Source organism: Pseudogymnoascus verrucosus (assembly GCF_001662655.1).
Source record: "Pseudogymnoascus verrucosus strain UAMH 10579 unplaced genomic scaffold scaffold_1, whole genome shotgun sequence".
Lineage (NCBI taxonomy): Eukaryota > Fungi > Ascomycota > Leotiomycetes > Thelebolales > Thelebolaceae > Pseudogymnoascus > Pseudogymnoascus verrucosus.
This window is the reverse complement of record NW_017263652.1, coordinates 767,582-780,614: the sequence shown is the minus strand read 5'-3', so window position 1 is coordinate 780,614 and position 13,033 is coordinate 767,582. Positions and strand designations below refer to the sequence as shown.

Here is a 13,033-nt window from a genome sequence, read left to right as displayed (position 1 = left end):
AGATGTTGATAGTCGGTGGCATTCATAATTATGTCGTCACGTGGTATCCGCCATGCACAAAATAATTCATGGATCCAGCAACCGAATTTAACTCCATCGCAACTCAGAAACCCCCAATCCATCTCCAACCTCACCCACCTCCGACCTCACCTCGCCCAACCGCCATCATGGCCTCCAACAATGTCTCCCCCCTCTTCCGCCTCCTCACTCCCCTCCTCCAAACCGTCCGCCGCACCGCCGCCCCCTCAACCACCGCCCTCCCCGTCCGCAGCATCTCGACCACACCCGCAAACCTCGCCTCGGGCGGCTCAATGAACCCCAAGAACCGCGGTGGCGGCGGCAAGAAAGACCCTAGGGTGCAATTGATCCGTTACCATCTCCAGCACTCGACGACGCCGCGACCCCTGCGCCTGAGTCGCATGAGGAGTCTGCGACACTGGACGATCCATCGCGCGTGGATGCTGTTTAGGCGGCAGAAGATGTCGGAGGAGGAGCTGGAGCTGCAGAGGTATGAAACTTCTCTTGTCCCTGCTATATTGATAGAGAGAGGATGGTTGCTAATGATAGCTTCTTAGGATGTACAAGAGCATGCACAATGCTTGTGAGGAGCTGCGGGCGCTGCAGGGGCCGGGCGACAAGAATGCTGGACGCCTGTACAGAATCGCTTTGGAGAAGAAGGGTATCTTTGGCCCGAACGGAGTGCCAATTGAGTATGCGCGTGCGCAGACGGATACACCAGGAAAAGAGCCGTGGGACCACTCGTGGACCCGTTAGGAGGAAGCATGGATAGGTCAAAGGGGGGTGCTATAGAATTTCTGGGAGGGACAGAGTTCATCGAATATTGTACGAAATGAGATGGAGATGTTGGAGGGGAACATAGACGAGGAGTCGAGGGGATATCCCAAAGCAGGGCGCTCATGTATAACAGCTTGTAAAATTCGCTTCCATCCTATGTACACTTTTGCTCATCCATCGCTACCAAGTGTGGCTCCAGAACAACGCCGAAATCTGGCTATGTAAGGGAAGTAAAGAGTGAATCGACTCGTAAGTCATTAAGGGCGTTGAGCCAAAGTATAGTAACACCATCCCATGCCGACATTAGAAATGGCGTTCTGTGTGAACGAGGCGCCCATCCAAGCCCATTTTTCGCTCATGAAAACTGCAATATCGCCGGCACTGCCTCGGACCTCTTGTCGCGAGCGCAGCGGCACTGTGCCAACCCTAGATTGGGTGCCATCCTGTTAATTATCGACGTCCACGGCACTCCTCATAGAATAACGCAGCACCCATTCGTCTTCTTGCCCTCAAACGTAAGCAGCGCCGCCCGAGTAGCTGCTTCAAACACATCGTCGACACCCTCGCCAGTCAGAGACGAACACTCCAGGTACTTCCTCGCTCCGATTTCATGTGCGACATCTGTGGCCAACCTGGTCCCGACAAAATTCTGCGATTTCTTCCGCATTTCCTCAATAGCGACGGGGTCTTCTCGAAGATCCTTCTTCAGGCCCACCAGTATAATCGGGACGCCAGGGCATCGCTCGTTTGCCTCTTCAACCCACTGATAGCATTGTCAGCATTTCTCGTCCACGGGCGGAAATATACCGGAAATACAGCTTCTTACCTTGTGCTTCACGTTGTCAAGAGAATCTGGGGTGTCGATTGCAAAGCCTATCAGGATAACATGGGCTTTGGAATATGCAAGGGGTCGAAGGCGCTCGTAGTCTTCCTGTCCTGCAGTATCCCACAAGGCTAATTGTACCGACTTCCCATCCACCCTGCAGTCTGTCACGTAGTTCTCAAACACCGTGGGAACCTGTATGTCTGATATCAGTATGAATTCGAACACCTTGAGTAGTTGTTTATGTCGTTTGATGGTGGTGGTAGCTCACATAATGCTAGAGAATTCCATTAGTAATTGTCCAGGTATGCTACTGAGTTTCAGTTCTGCTTACTGTTGGAAAGTACCCCAATGTGAAGACGCTTAACAAACTTGTCTTTCCACATGCACCATCGCCTATAATAACCAGCTTCCTAGAGTGATGCTGTCAGCAAATGTCGAACCCAGAATTCCTGCCTGTGTTCCGATGAGCCCACAAGGTGGGGGGGTTGGATAGAGTCGACAGGAGTAGTGGTTTTGCTGGTGGTAACTGCATGGAGGAAAATTGTAAATGATGTGCTCACCTCCGCATCACATTCTGAGCTTGTGGGTGCTCTTCCATCGTGTCGGGGTTTAACTTCTCCCGTTGGAGAGGAATAAGCTGGCTATGCTCCCCTTTCAATTCCCTGGCCTGTATGGAAATACAAGCTCGCTATGCTGGTTGGTTGTTTGAAGATGACCGTGGTTTGCACTGGTAGGGTGGTGGAAGTGTAAGTTCACCAGCAGGGAGACTTGTCGATAGTGTCGGATGATGTTGTCGGTTGCCAGTCGTATGGGGTGATCAGCGTCACCACCGAAGGAAAAAGAAATATACGGCTAGAAGGAATTGAACGCAATTAAGAACCTAAATACTTGTGAAAAATGGCAACTTGAAATAATGTTGCTGGGACGGGAACCGTACTCCGTTGTTTCTGTGCTCGTATAGTAAGCTGAGATGTGTAACTCTAATCGCTGGAGGCGCCCCGATACAGATTGGGCTGACCACCGTTGACGCGCGGGTCGCTCCAACCCCCATCTTACCAAAAGTGGTTAGTCGGCTGAACCATAACGCCGAACGCCCTGCTCACATGTACCTACGTACCTTACAGCTGCCACGTTCCACAGCGTGGCTGATTGTGGCCGATAGTGGCTGAGTATGATTTCGAGCCTCTCAACACTTATCACAAAGCCAGTCCGTAATATTCATTTCGGCGTTATTATTGTCAAATCTCATATTGAAGTCTCGAATAATACCCGTCACAGCCTATCGCGCTGGTGTAAATTTTGATATCTAACTCCCTGAGTTTCCCTTCAACCGCCTAGACGCCTTATCTGGGTCCAGGGGTTTGCCGTCCACTAAATTACGGCCTGAAAAGTGTGTGCACGGGCCAGTTAGGGATTTCAACAACGACGGCCAGGCCAAGCCGATTCTGATATATACTGGAATCTCATTGCGAATTCAAATTGGATAAATGGAGAGAGAATTTTTCACTCTGTGAAGGGCTGCTTTGACATGACGGCATTGGATCAGATTACACAAATACTGCTGGAAGCTAGCACAGAGAGTGAAAAAAAGGAATATATGCGCTTCGTTGTCGAGAGACTAAGATTTGACTAAGATTGACGAGGATCAGAACCATTTAAATAATGCAGAAACTGGAAACCTATTTACATGTGTTTATAGAGACTTGGATGCTCCAAGATGATGTTTCACAGGCATTGGTAGAGAGGCTTCGATTTGAGTCCAAATATGATAAAGCTACCACGTGTCAATACCGCCAACAAAGACGCTATCTGATGCGTCGCAGGAATTTTGTTTTCTTAGAATTAGATATAGTGAGCTTTATTACCTTTCCGAATAGTTATATTTGTTTTTGTAATTTATTATAAATGCTTCCTCGAATTTCCTTGCTGCCGTTGTCAACAAGGAGACGAGGCTAGCGACTTGTGACTTGGCGCTTCTTTATGCCTGAGGCATAAAGTCATCTTTGACCTTCAAATCCATAGCAATGCCAGTTGACGATCTCCAGGACCTGCATTTCCCCCACAACCACCGTTTCTGGGCAAGCCGGACAGAGCTGGCCTTACTATTTCACACATCTACTCGCCGCCTTATCACAACCTCCCAGACACACCGCGGCATATCTCGACTTCCGTTGATTCTCTGGAGAAGCTGGTCTTGCTGACTTGGAGGGGCAAGTCGCGGGTTGCCACCGACTCATCCATAACGCAGGTACGTCCGACGGAACCAATACTAGTTTAGTCTTGGGCAGCAATTCCCGAACACTCTGGCCGAGCATCTAGTTACTGACATCGTTGCGCGCTAGCCAACAGACGTGAGCACCTTCCGTTGGTTGTTCCCGAGCTCCTTGGGGACTCGGAATGCGAACGAACCCAAAACAGCAACCTGCTCAATCGCCTGGCATAGACGCAGTAACGACGACTTCGAAATATACAAACAAGGATGGTTCCAAGTTCATAACCATACCAAAATTCTCCAACTCAACCGATTCGTCTGACACATCCCCAAACATGGCGCAAGCCACAGCGAAGGCAAACGCAGACGCAATAAACCCATCGCCCGCAGAACAAGCTAGTGCGCCATCGGTAAATAAGAAGAAACAAAAACGAAGGCAAAAGCTAGCAGAGCAGGCTGCAAAAATAGCAGCAGAAGCAGAGGCTTTAAGTCGAGCGGGCGATGCTCAATCAGGGCCCAGCCCCGGATACCAGGGAGACCAGGCATTCGAAAATACGACAAGCGACCGGGTATACTATAGCGACGACGAGGGAGATGGCTACTCCGGGTCATATGAGCACAGCGTGTCTCCGCCGCATAGTTTATCTCCACCACCTACAAATATGACTGCAAAGCCGGGGAAGAGGAAGGGAAAAGGCAAAAGCGCTCAGTCCGACCAGACCGCCCTAGCGTCATCTTCAACTGCAGCAGCGGGCGCACCCTCTCAAGCAGTTGGCATGTCGAAGGAAAAGATTTGGAACACATCTTCGCAAGAAGAACGTGAAAGGATCAAGGTCTTTTGGCTTTCTCTTGGAGAGGAAGAGCGCAGGTCCCTCGTCAAAGTGGAGAAAGATGCTGTGCTTAAAAAGATGAAGGAGCAGCAGAAGCATTCGTGTAGTTGCACAGTATGCGGGCGCAAGCGCATAGCTATTGAAGAAGAGCTGGAAGTTCTGTATGACGCATACTATGAGGAATTGGAACAGTACGCGAACAACCAGCATGGGGACCGACCACCGCCAATGATGCCTGGGTCGCAACGTTTTGGCGCGCTAAGCGGCCTTCAACCACCAAATCGATTGCCCCCTGCTTTTAATGGTCGACAGCCTTCTCGTGGCCGAATAGTAGAGCAATTTGGTGATGATGAAGAAGAAGATGAAGGAGACGAGGAATACAGTGAGGATGAAGCAGAGGAAGAAGACTATATTAGCGACGAGGACCCTCCGGAAGAGATTGCAAGGAGCCATGCAACTGATTTCTTCAACTTTGGGCAGAGTCTCACGGTGCAAGGTAACTATATATATATGCGTGAACTACTCTCCATTGTGCTAATACGATTTCTAGGTGGTATACTCACAGTTGCAGATGATCTTCTGAAAAACGACGGCAAGAAATTCATTGAGATGATGGAACAGTTAGCTGAGCGGAGGATGGCGCGAGAGGAAGATGCTAAAGAACATTATACCCCGAACGGTTACCCGCATCCGAATGGCATGCAAACTCATACACACCACTCACATCATAACCACCCACCGGCCCCTGAGGAAGATGAGGATTATGATGACGAGGAGGAGGAGGATGAGTATGATAGCCAGGATGGGGAGTACGACGAAGAGGAAATGGTACCCTCTCACACCGATGATGCTTTGAATTCGGCTAATCCAGCCCAGGATGCCATGACGGAAGAACAACGTATGGAAGAAGGGAGGAGGATGTTCCAAATATTTGCGGCCAGAATGTTCGAGCAGCGGGTACTCACAGCTTATAAAGAGAAAGTTGCCGCCGAACGCCAAGAAAAGCTTCTACAGGAGCTCGATGAAGAAGATATGGCCATTATGCAGAAGAAGGCAAAGAAAGCTAAGGAAGCCCAGAAGAAAAAGGAGAAAGCTGCGCAAAAGAAGCTGGTCCTTGCTGAGGAGAAAGCCAGGCGAGACGCCGAGAAAGCTGCCGAAGAAGCTGCGCGACTAGCCGAGGAAGCTGCGAAGGCTGAAGAAGCTCGGCTGAGAGCTGAGGAGAAACGCAGGAAGCGCGAAGCTCAGAAGAAGGCCGAAGACGAAGAGCGGTTAAGAAAGGAAGCAGAGAAACAACGCCGGGTTCAAGAACAGCGAGAACGGCAGGCTGAGCAAGAACGCAAGGCACGTGAAACCAAGGAGCGTGAGAAAAAGGAGAAGGAAGAGCTAAGGCAAAAGGAGAAAGAGGCCAAGGAAGTCAAGGAGAAGGAGCTACGAGAGAAGAAGGAGAAGCAAGAGAAGGAAAAGAAGGAAGCTGAGTTGAAGGCCAAGGCAGATAAGGAGGCGGGCGACAACCGTAAGCGCGAAGAGGCTGCCCAACAGCAAAATAAACGCCAACAGCAGCCTATTTCCATTCCCACCCCTGGAGGACACCAATCATGGCAGACGCCAAGCAACCCCCATATTCCTGTTGTTACGCCTGCAATTCCCAAAGCTCCAACGCCTAACCGTCCAGTGAACCCACCTCAAAGAGAACCGGCAGTGCCAATACCTCACACGCCACGGTTTGGTTCTTCAGGGAGTCAGAGCACTTCTCCGAATTCTTCAACTCCTTTACAGAACAGCCCAGGCCCCCAGGCTCTTCCTAGCAGGACTCCATCTCAGCCATTCCTACATCACCCCCAAGCAAATGCACCTATGCATTCTACTCTAAAGGGACCTCAATCGGGATTCGGGCCTCCGCCATTTCCAGGTATGCAACCGCCTATGGGTATGAATGGATTCCAGCCCGGTTTGCCGCAAATGGCTCCTGGATTTGGTGGTAGGATGCATCAAGAACCGATGTTTCCACACCAGTCGTTTGGAAACCAATTTCGTCCGATGTCTGGTCACAATGCCGGGCCTATGTACCCTGGAATGAACAACATGCCTATGCCACAAGGCAGGGGATTACCCGGCCCACACGCTCCGCCGCCGGGATTCATGTCACAGATGTCGAATGGAATGGGACCTCTATCGCAACCATTTGGCGGCCACAAAGAACCTGGGCCATCCCAGCTGCACAGCAGACAACAGTCAGGGTCGTTTGACAAACCATTGTCGGATCCTAATGCACCACCCGCCGCAGGCCAACCTATTGCGCGACCTGCTCCGATTGGTCGCCCTGGAAGCGTCGTGCAAGGCCAGCGTTCTGACGCCGATATCGACGACCTAGCAGGCCACCTTGGAAGCAGTGCATTACTAGATGACTCGGATGAGCCAATCGCTATTAATACTCGACGTTCCAGCGCAGCGCCTGGTAGTCTTAGTCGACAGGGTGGGTTTGGACAGCCATATAGCATGGATCCGTCGGCATTTTCAAGCCCAGGGTCATATGGTACCTGGGGTGGACCTCCCAATCCATTTGGTTCAGGATCTCTACCTGGTTCAGGCTTCATGAGTGGCTGGGGTAACTCGGCGCCAAGCGGGTTTGGTAACGTCAGCGGACTACCAGCAAGGCCGTCACAACCTCGGTCTGTTGCCGTACGATTGATGCTCTGCAGAGCATGTAAGCTACTCGAAGGCTCCACGCCCGATGGCTTCTTTCCCATCAATGCTGTTCGCGAGCAAATTAACCGCATCAACACAACTCGCGATGACACTGTCTCAGACAAAGAGCTACTAGATCTGTGCGAGACAGAAGGCAACCCGAATAATGGCGGTGGATTCTTTGATGTACGGAACGAGCGAGATGGCCGCGTCTTGATCCGCCATGAACCTGACTCAGGGGGTGGCTCTCTTCGGCCTGTCGGTGCACCTGGTGACATAGGCAGCCCGATTGCCACCAGCGCCAATGCGACGCCGTCTAATCGCTTCTCGTCCGGGATGTCTGCGCCGGGCTCGGGGTTCTAATATCCTTACCTGTACGGCAACTTTGATTTTGCGTTCTCTCTCATTTTGTGTGCATTGCAAGACAAGCAGGGGCTACGGCTATTTCTGCACTTGCTACCTTTGGTGTTAACTCTTACCTCCATGGCTGCGGATGCGGCTGTTGTATCTGTTTAGCGAGGCTGGTATATTGGAACTAGGACTTGCTGACGAATGAAAGCGAGCTGATCCGCACATTTCAGCTACTCACATGCCGTCTTCAATCATGATTGTGACTCCTTTGATTATATGAATGGCCCAGAGACTTGTACTAGTTACACTCGCCCATATCCTCTTAACAAGTGATGTCTGTTGTATTCTGTATAAAATCCTTCTAGGGCCCAAGGTATTATAATTGAGGCATATAAATGCCCATAGGTTTGCCACTTCTGAATCCAACCCTATGTAACTCCCTAGAAATGCCTCCAAACTCCCATCAATGCAATCATCATGCTCATCTCCGCCACCGCTACCTTGCAGCCTGCCTCTTCCCATTATTTCCATTCTTCCCATTCTTACCCCTATCATAATCCAGCACCTTCCTCTTCCCCTGATGCTTCGCCTTGCGCCACTTACAGTACAGAGTCAGTGCATCTTTAAGCACCACAAACAAGCAACCCCCCACAATGCTCCTGCCCCACTTCTCCTGTAGCAGCCCCGTCGCTTGCAGCTGCTGCAAGCTAAATTTCTTCACCGGCTTCATGACCCAGGTCGACGGCGCAGTGCGGAAAATCAAGTCTCCCATGAGCGACGAGACGGCTGGGAAGAAGAGCGCACCGATCATAGAGCGCGCTACTTGCGCCGTCGATATGTTCTGCCTAAACTCCCAGGGTTCGTTACCCGCTGCTGGGACCCCATTAGGCGGCGCAGGCTGACCTGCCAGTGGTGGTGGCGGTTGCCCTTCCTGTTGAGCTCCAGCTTGTTGCGGTTCTCCCTGTGGTTCCTCAGCCTGCGGTTGGTTGGGCATCTCTACATTCTGCGGCTGCCCTTCAGGGGCATCCAGGTGGAGGTTTATATGTGGGGGCGGGCCGGCAGGTGGGTTCAGTGCACCATGCGCTTCAGGAACACCCAGGTTGATTACATGCGGGGGCGGACCCGCAGGTGGGTTCAGTGCGCCATGCCCCTCTTCAACGTTGATGATTTCCACTTCGAAATCTAGAATGTTGCCCTCGTCGGCGCGGGCGTGCTGTCCATGGGCGACGTCTTCGGCGGTCTCGCCTTCGCGCGGTCTACGCTGGACAGCGAGGTTCCAGCCATTCTCGAGGTCCGCAAAAAGGGAGGAGTACAGCTCGTTATAGGCAGAGCGTATGTATGGGAGGGTGGCGAGGGCGAGGCCGGGGGACGGCGGCCAGTGTGGGATATGGTGGTTTACGGGAAACAAAAGGTACTACTACTTGTTAGATCGTTTCCACTGCAGCTTTGGAAGATCCATGGGTATTAGGACACTTACCATTAGGGGCACCATCGAGAATGTGCGGTCCGCGATGTGGGTGCGAGACAGGAGAAGCGCAGGGGCAATTAAAGGTGCGACTCCAAAGACCCAGGTACCACCCGAAGTAGGTACGAACGGATCCGTCATTCTCAGGACTGTAAAGAACCAATCTATGACAGCGCCTGGAAGGATCTGTCGGATTAATGACGGGGTCTCTCTTGCTGCGAATAACATCCGACGGCCCTCCTCCCCACCGAATACCAGCTCTATAGCGTTGAACCCATACACCATAGACCCAGAGTATAAGCATCCAAGCAGCATGCCTGCCCCAGTTGGGAAAAGCAGTTGTTGTCCTATGGCGGAAATAAGGTCCGTAACGGCGACTACAAGCTCGATTGGCCTTTCCACCTTGATTTCAGACTTGCATTGCGGGCATAACACCTTCTTGCTCATACTCGTCCCCCCAGATGGCTGCGCCTGGATGTCGGTAATCCATTCTAGTAGACACTCCTCGTGGGCTTGAAGATTGCAAGGGCATGGCGACCGCCATTGTGAGTGCTCTGGCGAGTCGTCGCCCTCGTCTTGGAGGCAAATCCAACAGTGCCGAGGTTCAGCCCTCTCGGATTCGAAGGGACCAGGCGCATCCGTTTTAGTTTCGTTCTCTTGACTGCTCTCCGGCCGCGAACCTTGTGGGACATCCACTATAACGCCAGATTCTGTTAGATTTGAAGAGTCTTGGATCGGAGACCCTGGGGGTGGGCTGCTCATGTTCCTCGCGGGGATCTGGGACATGGCTGGGCGCAAGTATAGCGAGGCTAGTGGTGCTCCAGGGGAGGTGTTCGCATTCGAATGTAAGATTCGCTATGGCGCCATATACTCCGGAAGTGATAAGACTGCTGAACTGATATAAAACGTTGTCAAGAACCCCTCGGATATTTGTCTGTAGGTGTCGGCTCTCATGGATGTGCTTGGAAGGTGTCGGGCCGTCATTGATACAAGGTACTTATTACCACCACTAACCTATATTTGGCCTACGGTAGCCTCGCATAGACGAGGCTATAGTTTTCCTATCAAACAGCGACGCAGAACGGTAAGTAGGCACGTGAGAACAACTGATGAATATCAAAACTACTTCAAACTGCTTTTATTCCACGCCAAAGAACGCCAAATTTCTTCTATCAGTTTCATATGTAACAAGCATTTTATTTCGCCAATAAATGCTTTTCTCTAATCCAAACCCATATGTATCCTATTCAAGCCCTGTACCAATAATTTACACCCTTGGGCGACACCTTTTGATCGTATCCAATCCGGTAGTAACCTTCATCCCAATACGAGCGTCCAAAACATATGATGTCTCCCATTTTGCGACTTTGTTTAGCCATTGCTCGCACTCCACTAGCTTAGCTTTGCTATCCATGCCCGGCAGGTCTCTTTCCATCCATGATATCACTGCCATTTCGTAATACGCAGAGGGACAATTCCAGTCGTCGTAGAGGTGGCCTTTGAAGACATTCCTAGTAAATAGGTTAGTATACGAGCAGTTACGGAACTCTAGCGGGCTTACTTGTCGCGGCTAACGATATTCTCCGTCAGCAACTGCCGTGCCTCCGTGAATTTCCCAAGATATCTCAAAACAGCCCCATGCATCAACGCTTGAAGTCCAACCTCATCCATATCAGCCTTGAACTTCTCGGGATGAGTGGCATTGTCCCAATTCAAGGTCTGCAGGGAGACTTGTAGCTCTTCTGGTCGCATCCTCTTATAACCATTCCACAAGTAGATTATTTCCTCTAGGGGGCTGACACCAATGGCGTCCACGAGGTCCACTTTCCATTCCTTTTCACGTTCTTCCCATTTTTGAACTTTGCGGGCCACGTAGATATCAAATGGTAGTTGCTTCGCCATAAAGCGTCTCTTCCCGGTCAACGTTGGAGCCTTCCGTAACAGTCCTGTGGCCCTGTCTTTGTGCTTCTTCGCAAGCTCTGGATTAGAAATCCTGTGTTTACGGTAAAGCTCCACTTGTGCTGATCCAGCAGCGAAGATATATAAGGGATGGCTCCAGCTGTTCAATGTCGTACATTCGACGAAGCTTTCTGTGCAAAGCTCGAACTCGTGGAGACTCATAGAACACAAGCTTTTTTCGAACATATTCAAAGCCAGGATTTGTTTCGTTTTACTATCTTGGTTGTTGTTGAGAATCTGGATTGCACCCTTTAAATTGTGGTTCGTAGCCTCTTTTCTGGCCTCTTCTAGGCGCCACAATCGGGAAGTTGGGTAGCGTGATTTCATGGTCTCAATAAGGTCGTTGCATTTAGCCATTGAAAATGCTGTGGAATCATCCTCTCTCGCATCTTTATCGGTGAGAACGATATCGCAAAAGCCAACAACGGCATTGTAGTAGCTAAGGAGCACAAGCCCAGCAACAGCGCCATTGATGTTGTCGAACTTAGTTGCCTGCCATAAGAGCCTGATACCCCGTCCACGATCACCTTGGAAGCCTATGATGTAAAGAAGTTTGTTAAAAGCTGGAGGGACCATGGAAATAATCAGAAGGACGAGTCCGTAGCATAAATTAGTGCCAGAGTGGATGAAGAGGTCCATGGGATTGGCAAAAAACTCGGCCTCTGGGGCTTGGTGAGATGATGCTTTGGATTTTGCGGATGTAACTGTAGGTGTTCGCAGCATCTCGCCTTCCTTTTCGCCATTTTTTGTGCCTGCTGAAGCATTGGCGGCTCGGAGCTCAAATTCCTCATTGGAAATGGTGTGGCCAAGGTAATTCGCTGTAGTCTCAATTCCAGCCTTCGATTCATCTGCATCCAAAAATTCTAAATCGCTATCGTCTGGACTCTGTTTTTCCACCAATTCTGCACCCTTTGCGGCTAGGTTCGTCTGACTAACGTCCCTCGAGTCCGTTAAATCCGTAAATTCTCCTTCATCGAAGCTCCCAGGCATAGATGGTCTTCTCGGCGCATCTCCATTTGAAGTACTCTGCTCTCCCCGTTGTTTGCGCATAAATGCCGCCTCCTCCTGCATGATCGAATCCAGAGTAAAGTAGGCCTTTCTGAGCTTATAGAATCCTTTAATACTCTCCGTCAAGCTCTCGTTCAGCACGCCAACCACTGCGCTCATCATCTGAGATTCTGCGTAGCATAATGCATACTCTGCTCCTGGAGAATACAGCCTTGACTGGTATGACTTGTGGTCCTTTTGCGCCCGTTTCAGGTCCGCCCAAGATGATGCCTCAGCTGCCGCAAGTCTGTTGGATGCTTCCTTCATAACATCTTGTTCAAATCCCAGGACTGATCGTAAAAACTGCGTAACCCCACGGCCGAGATAATGGAAAGAGGACGTCTCTTCGTGCAGTGCATTGTCCGCCGCATCGACGTCATCCGACATAATCCATATTACAGCTGCCAGGGCATGCTCGAGTTGCTTCAGCTCATCAGCTGGAGTTTTGGGCGAAGTTACAGGCTCTGATTTTGCTCCGCCGCGAAGCCATCCAAGGCCGACCATAATGTAGCCTCTGAGCAGTGCTGTGGAATAGCCCTGGGTTGTGTTGAACAAATTCACACGAAGGAGGCAAATGCTGACATGGAGGGTTATAGAAAACCAAGGGTCCGACAAGTTCCGTCTTGGGAAAAGGGTTTAAGCAAGAACGACGGGGTACGAAGGAAATCAAGCGTATACAGTAATATCTTACAACATGGAAAAAAAATAAGGAAGAAGTAACGTTGGATCCTCTGGCGGCTGTGGCCGGGGCCGCGTCAACCTGCTTCAAGGCTTTCACGCATTTACATCATCTTTGAGCTGAATTAACCCCCGATAACGCCGATGGATCCGGTCCAGCCCTGGAGCCCTGGGGTTAAGCTACC

At 50.8% G+C, this 13,033-nt stretch overlaps 5 protein-coding genes across 5 annotated transcripts; 2 read left to right on the top strand and 3 right to left on the bottom strand.

Moving 5' to 3' along the window:
• The first annotated feature begins 111 nt into the window (after positions 1-111).
• On the top strand, positions 112-975 carry VE01_00264 (uncharacterized protein). Its single transcript, XM_018269796.2, has 2 exons — positions 112-508; positions 576-975. Exons 1-2 carry the CDS (start codon positions 168-170, stop codon positions 772-774), a joined length of 540 nt encoding a protein of 179 aa, XP_018135376.1. The 5' UTR covers positions 112-167; the 3' UTR covers positions 775-975.
• Positions 778-2,593, bottom strand: RHO2 (Rho GTPase). Its single transcript, XM_018269795.2, has 5 exons — positions 2,182-2,593; positions 1,953-2,031; positions 1,890-1,895; positions 1,622-1,813; positions 778-1,558 (listed from the first exon to the last, which is right to left on the bottom strand). Exons 1-5 carry the CDS (start codon positions 2,217-2,219, stop codon positions 1,268-1,270), a joined length of 606 nt encoding a protein of 201 aa, XP_018135373.1. The 5' UTR covers positions 2,220-2,593; the 3' UTR covers positions 778-1,267.
• A 1,070-nt stretch (positions 2,594-3,663) lies between these two features.
• Positions 3,664-7,934, top strand: NST1 (Stress response protein nst1). Its single transcript, XM_059463259.1, has 4 exons — positions 3,664-3,869; positions 3,964-5,159; positions 5,214-5,491; positions 5,540-7,934. Exons 2-4 carry the CDS (start codon positions 4,019-4,021, stop codon positions 7,709-7,711), a joined length of 3,591 nt encoding a protein of 1,196 aa, XP_059320141.1. The 5' UTR covers positions 3,664-3,869; positions 3,964-4,018; the 3' UTR covers positions 7,712-7,934.
• Positions 7,787-10,121, bottom strand: VE01_00261 (uncharacterized protein). Its single transcript, XM_018269793.2, has 2 exons — positions 9,177-10,121; positions 7,787-9,113 (listed from the first exon to the last, which is right to left on the bottom strand). The coding sequence occupies exons 1-2, from the start codon at positions 9,948-9,950 to the stop codon at positions 8,196-8,198; spliced, it is 1,692 nt and encodes a 563-aa protein (XP_018135371.1). The 5' UTR covers positions 9,951-10,121; the 3' UTR covers positions 7,787-8,195.
• A 167-nt stretch (positions 10,122-10,288) lies between these two features.
• IML2 (Mitochondrial outer membrane protein iml2) lies at positions 10,289-13,002 on the bottom strand. Its single transcript, XM_018269792.2, has 2 exons — positions 10,726-13,002; positions 10,289-10,675 (listed from the first exon to the last, which is right to left on the bottom strand). The coding sequence occupies exons 1-2, from the start codon at positions 12,672-12,674 to the stop codon at positions 10,432-10,434; spliced, it is 2,193 nt and encodes a 730-aa protein (XP_018135372.1). The 5' UTR covers positions 12,675-13,002; the 3' UTR covers positions 10,289-10,431.
• Between the last annotated feature and the right edge of the window lie 31 nt (positions 13,003-13,033).